The sequence below is a fragment of the Raphanus sativus genome, unplaced genomic scaffold (genome assembly GCF_000801105.2).
Source record: "Raphanus sativus cultivar WK10039 unplaced genomic scaffold, ASM80110v3 Scaffold1646, whole genome shotgun sequence".
In the NCBI taxonomy this organism is placed as follows: domain Eukaryota; kingdom Viridiplantae; phylum Streptophyta; class Magnoliopsida; order Brassicales; family Brassicaceae; genus Raphanus; species Raphanus sativus.
The window spans coordinates 1-20,430 of record NW_026616955.1 but is presented as its reverse complement, the minus strand read 5'-3'; the positions used below and the strand labels follow the sequence as shown (position 1 = coordinate 20,430).

Here is a 20,430-nt window from a genome sequence, read left to right as displayed (position 1 = left end):
TGCGACTTATTACATGTCTATGTCTTAGTCAGCCTATTATCTAATTTATGTCTAGTTTGTGCTATATATAAATATAGGGTTTTCAAAATTAAACCATAATTAGCTCTTTTTTGTGTTCTTTATTGAGTTATAGTTGTTTCAATTTCAATGTTCTAGGGTTTTCAAGATATGATGCACGTAAAACCAATGGAGCAAATCATGATTCCTAATAACAATACACATCAATCAAACGCAACGCCCGATGCCAGACCAAACACCATCTCACATTCTAATGGCGTCTCAGCCGCAGGAGCCACCGTGCTCTCGGCGTAAGCAACAACAATAATACGTCGGTTGTAGTAGAGAGGAAAGCAAGACCACATGAGAAAGTAAATTGTCCGAGATGTAACTCAACCAACACAAAGTTTTGTTACTACAACAACTATAGTCTCACACAACCAAGATACTTCTGCAAAGGTTGTCGAAGGTATTGGACCGAAGGTGGCTCTCTTAGGAATGTTCCCGTTGGAGGAAGCTCAAAAAAGAACAAGAGGCCATCTTCTTCATCATCAAACATCCTTCAGACAACACCATCCTCACTTGGTTTGTCTACAACACTTCCAGATCTAAACCCACCAATTCTCTTCTCAAACCAAATCCCTAATAAATCAAAAGAGTCATCACAAGATCTCAACTTGTTGTCGTTCCCGGTCATGCAAGATCAACATCATCATCATCATCGTGGTCAGATGTCTCAGTTTCTTCAGATGCCTAAGATGGAAGGAAATGGCAACATAACTCATCAGCAGCCTTCGTCTCTCTATGGCTCTTCCTCGTCTCCTGTTTCAGCTCTTGAGCTTTTAAGAACAGGTGCTAATGTTTCTTCAAGATCAGGGATCAACTCATTTATGCCCTCTGGTCCAATGTTGGATTCATCAAACAATATGCTGTACACTTCTTCAGGGTTTCCAACAATGGTTGATTACAAGCCAAGTAACCTCTCTTTCTCTACTGATCATCATCAAGGGATGGGACACAACACCAGTAGGTCTGATGATCATAATGATCATCATCAAGGTAGGATTTTGTTTCCATTTGGGGATCAAATGAAGGAGCTTACATCAAGCATAACACAAGAAGTTGATCACGATGATAATCAACAACAAAAGAGTCATGGTGATAATAATAATAATTCTTCAAGCCCTAATACTGGATACTGGAGTGGGATGTTCACTAATACAGGAGAAGGATCTTCATGGTGAAGCAAAATGATCAAACGGGATTATGAAGTTAGCTTTCTAATTTTCTTCATGATACTTTGCCTCATATGGTTACATGGGGTATTTTAGTTAAAGTTGAGAACTTAGCTAGCACAACTTAGTCTTTTATTCACCTTATTTTTGTTGTGTTTTTGTTTTGTTTAATTAATATTTGTTTTGTAACCGTTTCATAATTAGGTTTGATGGTTATTTAGAGTTGGTTTTTTCACTTTTGTTGTACAACAAAGTTATGTATAGGTAGAAATGAAAATGTGAATACGAATCTGTGGAGTGTCACATGATATGTGTATTCATCATTTCTTCTATCTATAGATACAAATAATCTCATAAAGATTATTCATGATATCTATTATCGATTTGTAAGTTCTCTTGAATGTTACATTTTTTGTAGTGAATATATATGACTATATAATCCAGAAAATAGTTATGATTATCAAAAGCATCGCATGGGTGAATTTGAAATGAATAAGGAGCAATATGAGAGAGTAATAAGTTAAATGATGGATCTTGGCAGCTTTCATTTCTTAAATGAATCAAGCTTTTCCTCATGCCCGTACGTGACATCGCATTTACTGTTTAATGATAATTCGATTTCATGAATAGAACACTATAATGAGAAAGTTATGTAAACTCAGACAAATTGGAAATATTTATGGGCAAATAACATGTTCATTGAAACTTTTGTTAAAATGTTTATTAACGTTCTTTTTTCTAATAGTCCGACGAATTATATATAACGGTATTTGTGTTTTGTCTACTACTAATTACATGATGACTAACCATAAGGTGGTGGGTTAGTGGTTTTGAAGGAGTTTCAGTTACAATACGAATTCGGCTTCAAAATCGTGTGACCATTCCGGCTAGCATTAAATCGCAAGAATACGTGGAGAGCCGTGAACTTCGTAGGACTAGTCGGTTAACCTCTATCACCGGATTCCCACGGTTATCAAAAAAAAATTACATGATGACTAGTTGATGACATGAACTAAGGAACGTGACGCCACTTGATACGTTCATAGTGCCCACCCTACCCAACTAAACACGCATTTTTTCTTGTGAGAGTAGTTCCCTGTTAAAGCTCTAATTTACGTCTTCGAATTATCAATAACTAGCATATAGACGCAGATACTTAATTGGGAAATTCTCACATATTTTAAAGAAAATAAACCAAACGCGATATACTCTTAATCTTAGACTTATCTGCGCATGCTCGCTTTAAACCAATAGGTATCAGTATAAATCAAATGAATCGAGTCAACTATACGAATTTAAAAGAACATTTCAATAGAAAGTTGTTTCCTTTCATGCTAAAGAAATCGAAAAGTAGGTAAAGGGCATGTCCCCAAATTAAAAATGGTGAACTTCTGAGAAGGTTAGAGGAGCGTTTAACATATCAAACGGGAGTATGACCACTCTTTAACTCTATACATGATAGTAATTAAGTTTGCTTAGCAAGCATGTAATTTGGGGCTACATTTGAGTCCCACTCAGCTCAGCCTATTAGGCTTCTTCTAAGAGGTATATTTGAGTTGCCCTGACCAAATTAAAACAAAGCATATACATGTCAACAAAGATGGAGTTTATTAACAAACATTAGTTGAACTAGATCTTTTAACTAAACTTTTAGTATATGAACGAATATTAGCAACATCTCAAATTCAGACAAGAAATTACCGTTACGTCAAATCAGTTAGGACTTGGTCGGAGAAAGATACAAATCTATTATTTGTCGTTACATTGTAAGAGAATCCAATTCATAAACATAACACTACCCAAAAAGTAGCCCAAAAAAACACAACCCAAAAAAAAAAAATCGAAAGATCCCATAGAAGAAATCAAGAAAACGAAACTTCTGCGAAATTACACACTTCTCTGTCAACACCTTGTCTATTCATCCGATAATAATATAATACATCATGATGAGAGTGGGAATACGTCGTATTCACGGCACGTTCGAAGTTGCTAGGAAATTACTTAATAAATAATAATCAGGTGATTCCGTACACACTAAAACGAATCATCGTGAGATGAATCACATCCGTTCATTGCTTCAACTCTCAGAATCAAACAAGGATGGTTTCATAAAGAGAGTTCATAGACCACACAATTAGGTTCGAACGTGACAACCATATCGGTAGAGATACGCCACTTACTTATATATCTAATCCCTTTGGAACTAATCAATCAAAACAGTTCACAAAGTCTCTTCTCTCTCTCTCTCTATTTCCTTCATCATCTTCATCCTCTAATGGAGCAACCAAGCAAGAAATCTTGTGTACTAGAAACAACTACTGATGCTATGGAGATGGAGACGAAATACGAAGATATGTTACCGATCATGGCGGATAAAATGGACGTAGAAGAGTTTGTATCAGAGTTATGCAAAGGTTTCAGTTTGCTTGCGGATCCAGAGAGAGATGTGATCACAGCTGAGAGTCTAAGGAGGAACTCAGGGGTACTTGGGATTGAAGGAATGAGCGAGGAAGATGCACAAGGGATGATTAGAGAAGGAGACCTCGACGGTGATGGAGCTCTTAACCAAACCGAGTTCTGCGTTCTCATGGTTCGGTTAAGCCCTGAAATGATGGAAGATGCAGAAACTTGGCTGGAGAAAGCAATCAGCCAAGAACTCTGCAGTCACAATCACTCTTCTCTGCCTTGATGATGAAGAAACTTTTCTTGTGTATTATCTTTCTTTCTCCTATACTTATAAATGTTTCTGTTATACACAAATCTCGTTTACCCTCAAAGAATGATTGATTTATAGAGATAACCCAAACCTTGAAATCATTTCAAAAAGTTATTCATGTAAGTCTGTAACAATAAGCTACTAAAACTACAAGTACATATATAGTAGCAAAGCAAGTACCATTCAAGGGCCTTGGTTGCATCTTCCTGGGTAGCAAATCAAACGAATGCAAAATTGCGCCTTGCGGCTCAAAGTGCCTCTCAGTGTCACGCTCTTTAGTGCGTATAGGGTCAACGTTGATGACAAAGAGTGTCTATGTAGGCCTCTGATTCAAGGCTCCCCTTCCATCATGAGGCTTCCCACGTTAACACCCCAAAGCAGAAAGAAAACTTAGAACTCTCTTGAAAAGAAAACAGAGCATATGAGTCATCATTAGAAAGAAGGAGAGATACCTTAGCCCATTAGACAGATGGCTTGCGTTTCTCATAGCCAAAAGGGATATTGTCAATCCCACGGATTGTATCTTCAGCATCACTGCATCAGGCATTCAGGCTCATCCTCGAAATACAAAAAAAAAAAACATAACCTGCAAGGAAAAACAAAACGAGATAAGAAAAGGCAGAGCCTATTATATTGACAAGCTGTTGCAGCGCAGAGAATTTGCAGTGCAGGAGATAAGTCAGCTCGAAGACACCTTTACAGTGTTGAACCTAGAGAGTAGGCCTGAGCATTTCGGATATCGGTTCGGTTCGATTCGGGTATTTCGGGTTTCGGGTAGTTCGGATAGAGGGTTAGAAGATGCACTGAATACTTGAATTAATTTCGGTTCGGATAGTTTAAATTTCGGTTCGGTTCGGAAAAACTAGGAACCAGAAAATATCCGAAAGAATTTCGGTTTTCGTTTGGTTTCGGTTCAGGTCCGGATAGTTCGGATAAAATATTGGTTATTTAGGATAGAACTAGGTGTTTTCCTGCACCATGTGCAGTAAACAATTTTAAATTTAAATTAACTTTCAAATAGATAAATTTAAAATGTATTTAAAAATTAAATTACTTGTTTATTGATAAAATTATATTTTTTATCAATAAAAGCATAATATTGATAAATCTCTTCCGTTTCCAAATTTTTGTTTCCATGCTTTAGCTGTCGGATCCCAACAAATTTTTTTTTTGGCCCAACACTGTGAAGATCTAATATAACTTGTTAGTCTCTATCCACCAAATAAACTTAGAACTAAATTGCTGATCAAAAAATTTGACCGGTGGTTTTTCTCTTTCTGTAAATATTATCAGTGTTAAAATCATCAATTTTGTTGGAATTTTGAAACATATTTTAATAAATAAGTTAGATTTTTTTAGGTACAGAAAAAGCAAAGTACATGAAAAAAATAACACAGAAAAAATCACTTACACCAACATACAAAAACGTGACAGTCTTTTTGTGACACCCGTCACTTTCTAACTAAATGGCCACGTGTCAACCGACACCTCAACAAATAACAATGTGACACCAGTCTCCACTAAATAGTGAACGGCGGGCCACCAACCATAACACATAATACAAAAGGCCATATACCCAACTATACTCTCAGCCCAAGCCCAAAATAAAATCCGAAGGAAAAGTCCAGTAGCACCGAGTCCGTCCCGTATCACATTGATGCTTGTCTCACCTGAAATAGGGAAGAAAGAGGGGTGAGCGATAGGGGAATCGCTCAGTGAGGTATGGGGTGCTACCCCGAAGTCCATGGACCCGGTCATAACACTCTGAATAAAGATAATTTAAATCTAATACGTACAAGCACGGCACCTAAAGTACCCAAGCAACAAACAATGGTCCTACGCGAGGTGCACACTCGCTGCCCACTAACAGGCCAAAATAAATACAACACCCGCCCGAGATAGTGCTCGGTATCACCGCCCGTAGACGATTTATCGACCCACCGAGGTTACAGCTTAACCGGTCGACTAAGGCGGCTGTAACCTCCAAACAAGCTAACAGGAACACCTTCCTTTAGCCATCTACAAACAAATCTAACTAAAGATTACATTAAGTGAAGCAATCAATGTTGAACCATCTAACACCCTAGTTCCGGTTTAAGCAAGCAACCTAACTAAGCAAGCAACCTAAGCTAAACAAGCAATGACAGACTCGATTTCACGCAGACGGAACATATTAAAAATAAATTATATTTATTCGAAATCCTAAGCCGCATACGAGAAGTTCGGGAATAGCCCTCACCTTAGAAAATGTAGAGAAGTGGTATCTATGAACTTCAGATGCTCAAATAGACTCCAAATCTGAAATCAGGGCGAAATTTCGGGTCAGAACGCCCTTCGAACGGGTGAAAACGGGTCTGGTCAAAGTCTACGGAAAAGTCAACCCGCTGGTCAAAGGTCAACCCGGTCAAACCTTGACCAGAAATCAATTTGACATAACCGACCGGTTTAACCTAACCGACTCTAACCGAATTGAAATTAATTTAAATCGGGTCAAACCAGTCAACCGACCGGTTTACCGAGTCAACCGAGTTGACCCGCTGAGTCGACTCGGCCGAGTTGACCGAGTCACCAGCGAGTCTCCGGCGACGGTCACCAGCGGTGACGGCGGAGGCTTACCGGCGGTAACGGCGGTCCGGCAGCGGAGAAGCGGTGTTCCGGCGGCGGCGAACTACGGCGGAGCAGCAGTGGTCCGGTGGTGGGGTTGGCGATTTCCGGCGAAACTTCGGAGGGTGCGTACGGCTTCGTCCGAGCTCCGATTGCGGCGATTCTGGTGGCTATGGATTCGTCTCGACGAGAGGAACACGATGGTGGTCTTGCATGCACGAAATTCGCGACGGTTAGGAAGATATGGTCGATTTGCCAAAACGGCCGAAACAAAGCTTAGAAGCATGGTGGCCTCCGGCGGTTTCTTGCTGTTGTGAACGGTGGGGACGAGCTCGACTTGGTCTTGGCGTGCAGTGGTCGATGGCGTGCTCCATTGATGATTAAAACTCTCTAATAGCTTCACTTCAAAGATTTCTCACACTCTTTTTCTTGAACTCTCTCTCTCTCTCAACTTCTCATTTTCTTTTTCTTTGTTTGCAGGTGGAGAAAACAATGTTGCCAGGATTAGGAGGTGGCTATTTATAGACAAACTTTGGGTCTTATGTAAATGCACGGACGTTAGCATGCTAACAGATTCTGAAAATCAAAGTCGGGTCGTTACAATTCTCCCACACTAATAAGGAATTCGTCCTCGAATTCGAGTCTTCCGTTGACTCCTCAATATCAACGTAACAAATCTTTGAATAATCCATCTGCTATGTCTCTGAGGCCTCCTACTGAATCTCATCTCTTTTCTAACGAACTCTGACATACATAGTCGACAATCCATTAAATACTTTCACTTGACGATCTCTAACCTCCACTAACTGATAAGATGCACACAATTTTTCGGAAGTCATCTGGCGGCTGCTGTAAATTGAGCTCTGGCTCTATCCCGATTTTTCTCGGTTTAATCCTTTTAACTTCTGAATCTTATATATCTTATATCATTTCTGAAATGTCCTCATTTTCAGGTATACTTGATCGCTAATCCGTAACTTCAAATCCTTACGACGTTTAACTTCATAATTCCTCTGACGGTCATGATCTTCCTTAAATCTAACTTTAAGCATGTCCATTTGCTTTACTCTTTTTTGAACCATTGATGGTCTTATACTTGTTGCTCCCCCACTTTTGTCTAAAAGTGGTGTACGGTGAGGCTTACCATAAAGAGTTTCATATGGTGCCCACCTAATACTCATATGATAGCTTTCATTGTAACTGAAATGTGCGAGAGGTAGATATCCTCGAGCTTCTTTCCCACTCAAAGATACAAGCCCCGAACTATTCCACTAAAGTCTGAATGATCTTCTCTGTCTGGCTAACTAACTGCGGATGATAATCGTACTCAAATAAATATTTGTCTCAAGCGTCTTCTGAGAAGCTCTCCAAAATGCAGATATAAACTTTGCTTCCCGGTCTGATACAAAGCTGGCGAGAACTCCGTGTAACACAACTGATCAGTTCTGTCTGTCTCCTTAATTACTAAAAAAAATAAACTTACTCGGTGAGTCTATCCAAGACTATGCATGTGGTGGTCGACAATCCAGTAACAATATCCATAATCACCAAACCTCGTTTCCACTCTGATAAAAGCAAGCTCAACATAACAATGATAGGTAACTCGTCCTCATACATAATCATCTGGCATATCTTGTGCTGCAATGCAATGTAGCTACAACCCCTTTTTTTCCTACTAGTCCGAAGATAATAACACCTCATATCTCTGAATTTCTTAACATTTTCCGGGCAGATAGGAAAACGCAAGTGGTGTACTTGCTGTAAGATCCATTTTCTTAATAGCTTATCGTCCGACACACAAACTCGGTTTTAGCACAAGTACATCCGGCTCAAAACTGTAGAATATCCAAATCTCTCAAACCTGATCTGTTTAACTAAAGCCATGTCGCTAACATGTGCTTGGTGTACTCTCCACAGTAAATCTGCACGTCTAGTGATCGAAAACCAGTTGTATCCTCCTCTACTGAACTGAACATAATCCCCGAACTTGCAAGTGTTCCAGTGATCTCTTGAACCTTCTTGTTTCTTAAGACATTGCTCATGTTCCACTTGGTTGACCTTACCAAATGACACGTGATATCCAATCTGTAGACTCTTACCAACTCAAAACAAATCATAAGTACTGCCCAAAGTATAAGTTTTAAAGAGTGAACGTATAGTTCAGATTTTGATGGTCCCAATGAACCTCAACTCCGTTCCGTACAATTACAATCTCCAACTTTCAACGCAAATGCAACTGATGCTAACTCCAAGTCGTGCATATAATGATTGGCCACAAACAATATGATGACTGACTGCGAACATAAAACTTAGTACACTTCTCGCTATGACGGTGATGGCAACGGGGACAACTCTGTTTCCCATACTAGTTTTCTGCTCACTTCTGGGACTATGATGCCCTTCTAGAATTAGTCTAATCTGCTAAAAGAAGTTCTTGTCTCCCTGCTAGACTTACCTCCTGATGAGTAGCTTTCTCCACTAAATCTTTCAATCTGCAGTGATTGACGTAACAACATCTGGTGTGAAGCTCTACTCGCATCTCATCCAAAATTCTCTAATTAGTTCTCCTGCTGAAATGCCACCTCTAGAAAATCTTCAAAGTCTACTGATCCCAATCTCATATTCCTTGATAATCATGGTTCTTTGGTTTACATGCTCGATGGCGCTCTTCTTCCTATCCATAGCTTCTTTTGCAAAGTACTTCATGTCGACTCTTGGATAAAATCTGCAAAGGTAACTTTATCATGTCCAATGTGACTCCATCGTACTCCTTTGCACCATACTAGCGCATCTTCACGCAAATACTGCATAGTTAATCTAAGAAACAATTCTGGTAGGCACTCAATAAATTCCTAGTTTCCTCTTCAACTCATCTCCCAATCACGTGCAACTGTAGTATCCATTGTTCCTCCAAATTGCTCCATATCCATGTTCCTCATCTGACTTGATGTTTATGCAATGACTTGATCCTACTGCGTCAAATACAAAATCCGCAATTGCTCAACATACTCCGATATACTCCAGAAATATATCAATGTGTCGTCGATAAATACAATCATGCAACTTATCCAAGTGCTCACGAAAAAATTTATTCTTAAGTTTCATGAATATTATCCAAGCATTCGTCTCCCCAAATGATACCATTACAATCTAATAATATCTACAACATGTACGGAGGACCGTATTCCGTACACACTCTTCAGCTGTAACAATCTGATGGTATCCCGTTGACAAGTCAATTTTCGAAAACGATGAATCTCCATGCAGCTTAATCCAATAACCCATCAAAAGACGAAAGCGGTAACTATCCTCAATGGCTATATTTTCAAGCCTCTGTAGTCTATACAAACCATGAAAACTCTATATTCCTTCTTAACGATCAATACTGGCGCTCCCCACGTTGAAGTACTCGGCCTGGTAAAACTCCGGTCTGATTTATTTTCCATCTGTCTTTTCAGCTCGGCCATCTCTACTGGCACTAATCCGTATGGAACTTGTGAAACCGGTGCTATCCTTGGTTCCAACTCAATTGCAAAAACGTGTCTTCTATCCACTTATGGTCTTCCAAAATCCTCAAATACATCCTCATATTCAGCAATAACTAGAAAGTCATCCGACTAATGTCGTCCATCATCTTGAACCATCGAAATGGTCACCCAAAAATCCATTTGCATCTCCATCAATAACTCCTCAGCATAATGCAATAATAACAACATCTACTCCAAGAATCCGAACTCTTGCCCTTTGAAAAATCAACAGTACTTGATACCATGATAACCAATCCACCTTAATAGAGACATCATAAAACTCAGCTCCAACTCTGACGATTCTTGAATAACCTGACCTCTCCACGTACGACTAGTACAACTCCGATGAATATAAATAGCTCCCAACGTCCTATGCCAGTTGTCTAACTGACACATCTCTGAAATGATAAACACATCCAAAAACTGGCAAGCATGCTAAGTGTAACTCCAACATCAACACAACGCAAGTTGCCACACCCTAATTCAAAAGCGATCTCCACGAGTTTATAACCCCTCCAAAATAATCACAATACTCGTACTCATACACAACACATGCCAACCAATGGCTCAAACCTCACATCACATAAAAATCATGTAACAAAAACTCGTGGGACGATGGCTTGAAATCGGGTGGTGGCAGAAACGTCACATATCCACTCCTGGATAACCTCGGTGTAATGACTGAAGAAACGGATAAACTCCTGAGCAATCTGAAAAACTGAGACATCGCACATCTGCTGAAAGTCTTGTAGATTACTATTGGCCGAAGAACGAATGACGATGATTTTACTCATCGTCATAAAAAGAGACAATTGAGTTAGTAATTACTGGACAGAATGGTGCTAAAAGAATTTCCAAAACTTTTTTTTTTATTATTATATATTATATAAAATATTTGAAAACGTTGAAAACCGAATCCCCTGACCGCCATCCCGGGACAGAACCGGGACGGAACCGCGCTCTGATACCAAAAATGTGACACCCGTCACTTTCTAACTAAATGGCCACGTGTCAACCGACACCTCAACAAATAACAATGTGACACCAGTCTCCACTAAATAGTGAACGGCGGGCCACCAACCATAACACATAATACAAAAGGCCATATACCTAACTATACTCTCAGCCCAAGCCCAAAATAAAATCCGAAGGAAAAGTCCAGTAGCACCGAGTCCGTCCCGTATCACATTGATGCTTGTCTCACCTGAAATAGGGAAGAAAGAGGGGTGAGCGATAGGGGAATCGCTCAGTGAGGTATGGGGTGCTACCCCGAAGTCCATGGACCCGGTCATAACACTCTGAATAAAGATAATTTAAATCTAATACGTACAAGCACGGCACCTAAAGTACCCAAGCAACAAACAATGGTCCTACGCGAGGTGCGCACTCGCTGCCCACTAACAGGCCAAAATAAATACAACACCGCCCGAGATAGTGCTCGGTATCACCGCCCGTAGACGATTTATCGACCCACCGAGGTTACAGCTTAACCGGTCGACTAAGGCGGCTGTAACCTCCAAACAAGCTAACAGGAACACCTTCCTTTAGCCATCTACAAACAAATCTAACTAAAGATTACATTAAGTGAAGCAATCAATGTTGAACCATCTAACACCCTAGTTCCAGTTTAAGCAAGCAACCTAACTAAGCAAGCAACCTAAGCTAAACAAGCAATGACAGACTCGATTTCACGCAGACGGAACATATTAAAAATAAATTATATTTATTCAAAATCCTAAGCCGCATACGAGAAGTTCGGGAATAGCCCTCACCTTAGAAAATGTAGAGAAGTGGTATCTATGAACTTCAGATGCTCAAATAGACTCCAAATCTGAAATCAGGGCGAAATTTCGGGTCAGAACGCCCTTCGAACGGGTGAAAACGGGTCTGGTCAAAGTCTACGGAAAAGTCAACCCGCTGGTCAAAGGTCAACCGGTCAAACCTTGACCAGAAATCAATTTGACATAACCGACCGGTTTAACCTAACCGACTCTAACCGAATTGAAATTAATTTAAATCGGGTCAAACCAGTCAACCGACCGGTTTACCGAGTCAACCGAGTTGACCCGCTGAGTCGACTCGGCCGAGTTGACCGAGTCACCAGCGAGTCTCCGGCGACGGTCACCGGCGGTGACGGCGGAGGCTTACCGGCGGTAACGGCGGTCCGGCAGCGGAGAAGCGGTGTTCCGGCGGCGGCGACGGTGGCGAACTACGGCGGAGCAGCGGTGGTCCGGTGGTGGCGTTGGCGATTTCCGGCGAAACTTCGGAGGGTGCGTACGGCTTCGTCCGAGCTCCGATTGCGGCGATTCTGGTGGCTATGGATTCGTCTCGACGAGAGGAACACGATGGTGGTCTTGCATGCACGAAATTCGCGACGGTTAGGAAGATATGGTCGATTTGCCAAAACGGCCGAAACAAAGCTTAGAAGCATGGTGGCCTCCGGCGGTTTCTTGCTGTTGTGAACGGTGGGGACGAGCTCGACTTGGTCTTGGCGTGCAGTGGTCGATGGCGTGCTCCATTGATGATTAAAACTCTCTAATAGCTTCACTTCAAAGATTTCTCACACTCTTTTTCTTGAACTCTCTCTCTCTCTCAACTTCTCATTTTTCTTTTTCTTTGTTTGCAGGTGGAGAAAACAATGTTGCCAGGATTAGGAGGTGGCTATTTATAGACAAACTTTGGGTCTTATGTAAATGCACGGACGTTAGCATGCTAACAGATTCTGAAAATCAAAGTCGGGTCGTTACACTTTTGTTTTGAAGATGATTCATCCTCCCATGTGTACAAATCCTTCAGAGAAAACAAAATATAGTAAAACTTAAAAGCTAAGCAAAGATGGATCACGAGTTCTCAATACAAAAAAAATTGCAAATGAAATATTTCTTTTTGAATCGACCATACATATTTGGACGGTGCAGTTGCAGTTGCTATCCTTTTTTGAGTTAGCATTGAAAAGTTTTTCTTTACGTAAGACACATATATATCCCGTAGAAATCCGGTAGAAACAATTCTAGGAGATATGATAATTTTAGGGTTTTAAGTTTTCAATCAGCCATGTCATCTTATTCACAAGCCATGTCATCTACTAAGAGTGCCATGTCATTTTTTTTTTGTGAGAGTCTTTGTAGAGATGACATGTAAGCAAAATTTAAAAAATCACTTCTCAAATATAGTCTAGGGGATATCAAATAATTATGATGATTTAAATAAAAGATTAAATATTTAATTACCTTAGATATTTCGGATAAAGTTATCCGGATACTTTTGAATAGTTCGAATATTTTAAAATAATGTAGTTATTTTCAAATATTTTTGGATCCTTTTAAAAATTCTTTTAGTTATTATATATATGTTTTTGTTATGTGTATATGTATAATTAATATTAATATTTATATATTCGGGTACCCGTTCGGTTCTTCGTTTCTGTTCCAGTTTGGTTTCAGATATAAAATATAGAAACCATCCTTGTATCAAGGATCCTCGGGTTCGATTCTAGTTCGGATATTTTAGTTCGGTTCTGGTTCGGTTCTTCGGTTCTGATATTTTTGCCCAGGCCTGCCTACTAGAGAGTAGCCTGGGCAAAAAACCGGATCCGAAAAACCGAACCAAAACCGAACCGAAACCGAAACCCGCGAAATTCTAAAAATACCCGAATGGTTTCTATATTGTATATCCGAAAAACCGTAACGAACGGAAGGCGAACCGCGAGTACCGAATGGATATCCGAATATCCGAAAAGTTAAGTTCAACCTTTCTGCTATAAGGGAAAATGCCATTAACTACTACTCGAACTTGAATTGGATAGGGAAGGGTAAGAACATGTTACCACGAGACCATATTATCTTTCATCTACTCTCTTATATTATAAATATATATATGATGAATTTTATATATTAAAATGAGTAAATATTTATAAAATTGACATCTTAGAAACCCGAACTTTGTTTTGGATTGACGATTATGCAAGTATATAACTGTAGCCCACTTAGATTAACATTTTAACTAAAACATTTATCTATATATTTGATTTACATATTAAACGGATATCCGAAACCGACCCGAAACCGAGCAGAACCGAACCGAAACCGAACCGAAATCTCCTAAAATACGAATGGGTATAGTAATGATATATCCGATATACCCGAAAACCGAACCGAACACCCGAATGCCCCACTAGAGAGAACGAAAACAACTAAAAATATGTACAAGATCTGCATCAATGTGAAGGCGGTGGTGTACATCAGAGATGCAGAGGCAATGGAGTTGCAATCATTCAGAACTGTTTTCGTTCCAGCTCTGATCCCCACACCGGCCTCATCGAATTGCTGCACAAAATATTATATAACAACTTTACAATCGCAAAAAGGGTACAGCACATATTGGAGATTATCGTCTTTGCTGGAAACTTTAACATTTATGTAAAACCCGTATTTTCCAAAGTAATATAATAATTATAAATAACTATACAAGTTTTCCATTTGTTACTCATCATAAAATCATTTCAAACATCATAAATCCAATAAATAACCATAAATTCAAATAATAGTATAAATCCTGAAAATATCAATAAAAGTATAAAACCGAAAGTCTGAAAATAATAAATAAACTTCTAAAAGCACCAATCCAAAAGTAATCTTCACTCTGCTGGTCAGTCTCACCTGAAAGGGAAAAGCAAAAAAGGGATGAGAAATAGGGGAATCACTCAGTGAGGTATGGGATACTAATCCGCAAACCACAGTATGAGTAAATAGAACTCTCACTATGAAAGTTTAATTCTAACATAAAACACACATGATTGCCTATTGCACCACAAAAACAAAACAATGCGATGATAACACACACACAATCTATACACCCTACATTTCTCCTCATAAGGATATAATACATACTTTGCGTCGCTAGTATAGTATTGTCTCTGTACCCCTGCACACCATAATCTGTGTAGGATATGCAAACGTCTCTGCACCCCGCCCACACACAAATCGGCGTCGCTAGGCTCAGATGTCTTTGGGCCCCCCCACACCATATCTGCGTCGCTAGCTCAGGCATCCCCGAACTCCCGCACACCACATCTGGTCGACTAGTCAGACATCTCTGAACCCACACAAACACATAGTCCCTACAATACAACTATGTACATACATATATATAATCTCAACATTTAACATCAAACATCCAAACAATAGTTGAATCCTCTAGACCCCTAATTCCGTTTACAATAAATAAACTATCTATCAATCACGACTCAAACAGGACTCAATTCATGCTTCGAAATATAAACTACGATAGAAGAATTCTATACTGGTACGAAATTTATGGAATAGAATCCTCACGTTAGAAATGTGGAAAAGTGATAGCTGTGAACTCCAACTGCTCAAACAGACTCCAAATCTGAAATTGGGGTGAAAAATATAGTCAGAACGCACTTCAGACGATTAAAAACGGATAACCGGAAATCTGGTCAAAAGTCAAACTCGCAGGTCAAAGGTCAACCCGGTCAACTCTGACCCAAGCCGGTCAACCCTTGACCAAATTGAAATCAAATTGAACCAATCGGTTTTCCTTAACCGGATTCTATTTTAATTAAAACAGATTCCAATCGATTGCCAACTGGTTTAATACTAACCATAATCAATTTCGAATAACCAATCGAGTTAACTAAAACGGAATCAATTACACTAAACCAAACCTGCTGATTGCCGAGTTGCCGAGTCACCAGGGAGTCAGCGAGTCAAGGGCGAGTCACCGGTGGTCGGTCGCCGGTGGCAACCAAAGGCGGCGGCGGCTTACCGGAAAATCACCGGCGGCGGCGGAGACCCAGCGGCGGCTTCCGGTGGCGAACGGACGGTGTTCGGCTGCGGTGACTCCGGCGAATGTCCGGTGGAGGCGGTGGCGCCTGGAAATCACGCGCGGAACGGGCTAAACTTCTGGCCGCCCCTAGGGGCGCGTCGCGGCAGCTCTCTAGCTGAAACTCCTGCTCCGGACTCCCCTCGACGTCAGGAACACGCTGGTGGTCTTGGATTTGCGAAAACCATACGGTTGCTAGTGAGATACAATCGATTTTCTAAACGGCCAAAACTAAAGCTCAAAGGCATGGGCGGTTCCTGTTTACTTGCGGCGACTGATGGCGAATCACTAGACAATCTCGACGGTGAAGGGTTGTAATCGCGGCTGGTCGGGCTCAAATCTGCTTGACGGCTCAAAATCTGCAGAGGTTCGACGTCTCAAGCCTTTTTCTGAATAAAATAATAGGGTGAGATTGTTCAAATAGAAACTCACTTAGGGTTTCCTGCAAAATGATTGGGCGTTGCTGGGCCCTGAGAATCGGTCGTTACATTAAGTTTCTTAGCATTCAGAGATAGACTGTGGTAAGGAAAAAAATTGAGTTATGGAAATCAAATAGTCAAGTCAGGGACGGACCGAGACTAGGGATACCGACTTCTGGTGTGGACTGAGTCTGCGATGGACTATGGTCGGGTCTATGAGTGACTGCGAACAGTTAAGGGAGAAGACTGGAAAACTTAACTAAGATAGTGAGTTAACCTTTCGGGAATTTAGGTAAACTGGCCAATACAGTTGGGCGTCAAGTGTTCTCACCAAGGTGTGTGTCCAAACACCAAGATATTGCTCAGAGGTAAGAACTACTATGCTTAGTGAGTTAGTGAACTGGACCGAGTCATTTAAGACTAGTTAAGTAGTAAAGACTAGATTGAGGAAATCGATGACTGGGATTGAATCCAAGTGTGATTACGATCAAGATATTTGATTCAAGGTTGATGGAGTCTGGGAAAAACAGTATTGGTCGAATGACCAAAAAGACTGAGAACTGAGTCAGGGAAAACGAGTGTCGTATGTTTGGAGATGCTCCAATTTGATAGAACAAGGTTCTATTCACTGCTGAACTCGAGGACGAGTTCATTTCAAGTGGGGAAGACTTGTAGCATCCCCATCCCGCAGTCTGAGATGGATCAGTCCAAGGTCGGATCAGACAGAGCGGTTGAGCTTGTCGGACTGAGCTGGTCGGATTCACACAAGGCAGTTGGACTTGTCATCCGAGTTCAGTTAGTCTAGGTATGGACTGACTGATATATGTACTGGTGGGATTGATACTGAGCCAAATGTAAACTGATAGGCTAAGTTAAACGGCTGGAGCAGTTTACATGGCTGTTACAAGAGCGGTTACATGGTAGTTGAGTTCTGGAACTGCTAGAGCGGTTATATAGCAGTTGGTTAGCTAGAAATTATGTAACTAACACAAAACTGCTATTGGAACCTTCGAGGAGTTAAGTTAAACCGACTGGGAGCAGTTACTGATGGGTTTAGGTGTGGGAGCAATTGAATAAAGCGGTTATGGGCGGTTAAGGCCGAGAAGAACGCCCAAACTCCTTTTAATGGGAATTTCGTGGACAGAGAAGGGGGACACTTTTCCTGGCGAGTTCTGGACAGAAAACACAGGGAGAAAACAGAGAAACAACTGAGAGAGAGGGGAGAGCGGATGGAGATGGACTGAGATCGGCAAGAGGACTGATCGGTTTTTTTCCGAGTACCTTAGAGTCTCACAGTGGTCTTACTGATCGTCGGAGATGGGTCTAGTTCTGGTTCGATGATTTGGGGCGAGCGGTTAGGAAGAAAACGAGCCATCTCTGGGCGCACTGCACGGAAACGAGCGCAGACTGGAGAGGAGGATACAGCGGCTGAGTCTATACTGGCTAGAATTGTGTACTGATGGATCGCGAGGATACTGGAGTATGCGGCAGTTATGATCGAGAGGTAAGGGTTGCCGGTTCTAGAGAGCATACTGATGGTTCCTTGTATTGATCGGATTATTTCCGTCGATGGATACTGACGATGGTCCGTGTATGATCAATGGATATACTGCTGGGCTGTACTGATTGGGATCGAGACATCGATCCGATGTTCGACAGACCTTAAGGGTAAACTGAATCGGAGTCGACTGTACTGAGGCGGCAAGCAATGGACTGATAGACTGTTCTAATGAACTGAAGGATTGATCGGATGTCTTATTGGATCATGGATGCTGGGATCCGGGATGTAAAGCCATGGATGATGCAGCATGGGATGTCAAGTCGACGATACTGATGGACTGAAGGCGAGTCTACTGATGCGGATGGTTCAGGAGAGGTGGATGGTGTACTGGATAGCGATGAGCCGTTGGGTCGAGAGAATGTCCTGAGTTATAGATGATTAGCTGTTATGATGGTGGGTGTGCCGAGTTCAACTGAGGTGTACTGACTGAAGACCGTGAGGTCGAGTAGCATATTGTCTGATCGGATGGGATCAGAAACTGGTTCTGGGACGCTGAGCATGGCTAGTGTACTGACTGTTCTGGATGGCTGGTTGGAGACCTAGCCCTGTCTCTTTGTTTTTGGCCATGTGGGGATGGTTGGCTGAATGACTAAGGAACAAGGGGATTTGGTTGAGTAACCTGATTGAGCTGAATGGATAGGACGGATGGAAAGCATGAACACATCAAGGATGGGGCGTATGGAAGGATTAGCAATCAAACAAGCATCAAGGTAATAAGGTATATGTTTATTATTCTGTCAGTCTTAGTGAGTTTCTAGGATGCTGGTTAGACTTAGCGAGCACTGTAAACTGAACTGAATCTCACAGAGGAAACTGGATAAAAATCATAAGTTAGAGAAAATGGGGGGGGGGGGGGATGGACCATGTTTGGTCGAGGAAAGCAAAATGACGACGTATTGGTGGTAAGAAAAACCGGGTCGGGGCCGCACAGATTGCCTTGCTCATAGAAACATTTGAAAGAAAGACAGCTTCGTCTGCCATTATTCCTCCTTTGCACTTGTACCTTTTCCTCTTTCAGTTTATTCGCTATCAAAGAAACACATATCACAAACTTCAATTAATTAGGCCTATTTTTTCTAATAAGATTGTAGTGTGATCTTTAGGGTCTACAAAGGATATCTTACATCTGAGAAATCCCTACCTGAAGCGACAATATGGAACCACAACCCGCAATTTATCATTTCCGCATCAACGATATACTTCCTTTATACCTCTTGAGCTTCTTCATAAAAAAAAAAACAGAGATTACAAACTTCAATTAATAAGGCCGATTATTTATAATAAGATTGTAGTGTGATCTTTAGGGTCTACAAAGATATCTTACGTCTGAAAACTACCTAAGTGAAGCGAAAATATGGAACCACAACCCCAATATTTATCATTTTCGCATCCATAATATACTTCCATTATACCCCTTTGAGCTTCTTCACTATAAAAAAAACAGAGATCACAAACTTAAATTAATAAGACCGATTTGTTCTAATAAGGTTTTATTGTGATATTTAGGGTCTACAAAGAATATCTTACGTTCGAGAACTCCCTAAGTGAAGCGACAATATGGAACCACAACCCCCAAATTTATCATTTCCGCATCCATAATATACTTCCTTTAATATTTCGATAAAAGAGAAGATCATATTAGGAACAAACAAACAGACAAAAGTTGTCAAGTTAAGGTTAAGGAATCATATCGAGAATTTCTCAGCGACTTGTGAAGGTGAAAGTCTATCTTTTTTTTATTGTCCAATAAGTTCATCGATTGCTTCCATCTCTGCATGTCTTGTGGCCTTTCCGAAACAAATTATAACAACGACTTAGTAATAGCATAGATGAAGCAACCACTGTGACAATCAAGAAACACTCTATGTAATCGCATTGTTTTTATGTTTCAGAGTTACTCATAGAGAGAAATAGGTGAAGCAATTATGTTACCTCCTCAAGAATGACACATCTGATCCAGACAAACAAAAAGTTATTAATTTAATTGATAACAATAGCGAGAAACAGCAATTGGGATACAGAAGAGTAAAAAATTAGATACCCCACAGGAACTTCAAGAGCCTCTAGAGAAAGTTTAGCATGCAATCCAAGGGAATCAAACACCGTTACTCTAGAAAAGCAACAAATTTTGTAGTATTGTGGAGCCAGAATTGGTGTTACCTGACTTCAAATCGGAGAAAAAAAAAAATTCACTGAATTAGCCATAACACCTTGAATTAGCATATTGTAAGAATATGAAGAGAAGATGAGTCCAAGAAGAGGAATACTCACATATATTTATAAGGATCCAACACCGCCTTTCAGATCGAAACAAAGCATTAAAGACGACATCATGGAAGAGTGAATCAATGGGATTAACACTAAGTCATAACTCGGCCTGTTGCAGATATTGAGAGGAAGCACAAACGCCAGATCGTCGCCGTCACATGAAGATGAGAGTCCAACTTTGTTTCTTTGCTTCAGGCGTATAAGTGTTAGAGGCAAAACACATCTCATCGAGCCGAATAAACCGTACAAAAATTCA

At 40.7% G+C, this 20,430-nt stretch overlaps 1 protein-coding gene, 3 long non-coding RNA genes and 1 pseudogene across 8 annotated transcripts; 2 read left to right on the top strand and 3 right to left on the bottom strand.

Moving 5' to 3' along the window:
* Positions 1–162: 162 nt before the first annotated feature.
* On the top strand, positions 163–1,626 carry LOC130504534 (dof zinc finger protein DOF2.5-like; annotated as a pseudogene).
* Positions 1,627–3,433: 1,807 nt separating this feature from the next.
* On the top strand, positions 3,434–4,049 carry LOC130504535 (calcium-binding protein KIC). The gene has a single exon (XM_056999156.1). It carries the CDS (start codon positions 3,508–3,510, stop codon positions 3,919–3,921), a length of 414 nt encoding a protein of 137 aa, XP_056855136.1. The 5' UTR covers positions 3,434–3,507; the 3' UTR covers positions 3,922–4,049.
* Positions 4,050–5,386: 1,337 nt separating this feature from the next.
* On the bottom strand, positions 5,387–12,680 carry LOC130504538 (uncharacterized). Of its 2 annotated transcripts, XR_008941319.1 has the most exons (5): positions 12,228–12,680; positions 11,852–11,910; positions 6,565–11,283; positions 6,188–6,246; positions 5,387–5,618 (listed from the first exon to the last, which is right to left on the bottom strand). It is a non-coding gene; the product is annotated as an uncharacterized LOC130504538 (long non-coding RNA). The 2 variants fall into 2 exon arrangements; XR_008941320.1 differs by lacking the exon at positions 5,387–5,618 and having other exon boundaries at positions 6,162–11,283.
* Positions 12,681–15,407: 2,727 nt separating this feature from the next.
* LOC130504537 (uncharacterized) lies at positions 15,408–19,122 on the bottom strand. 3 transcript variants are annotated; one of them, XR_008941318.1, is made up of 3 exons: positions 19,031–19,122; positions 18,769–18,932; positions 15,408–15,470 (listed from the first exon to the last, which is right to left on the bottom strand). It is a non-coding gene; the product is annotated as an uncharacterized LOC130504537 (long non-coding RNA). The 3 variants fall into 3 exon arrangements; XR_008941317.1 differs by lacking the exon at positions 15,408–15,470 and adding an exon at positions 15,921–16,396 and having other exon boundaries at positions 18,820–18,932; XR_008941316.1 differs by lacking the exon at positions 15,408–15,470 and adding an exon at positions 15,921–16,368 and having other exon boundaries at positions 18,820–18,932.
* Positions 19,123–19,837: 715 nt separating this feature from the next.
* LOC130504536 (uncharacterized) lies at positions 19,838–20,420 on the bottom strand. 2 transcript variants are annotated; one of them, XR_008941314.1, is made up of 3 exons: positions 20,178–20,420; positions 19,948–20,070; positions 19,838–19,857 (listed from the first exon to the last, which is right to left on the bottom strand). It is a non-coding gene; the product is annotated as an uncharacterized LOC130504536 (long non-coding RNA). The 2 variants fall into 2 exon arrangements; XR_008941315.1 differs by having other exon boundaries at positions 19,953–20,070.
* Between the last annotated feature and the right edge of the window lie 10 nt (positions 20,421–20,430).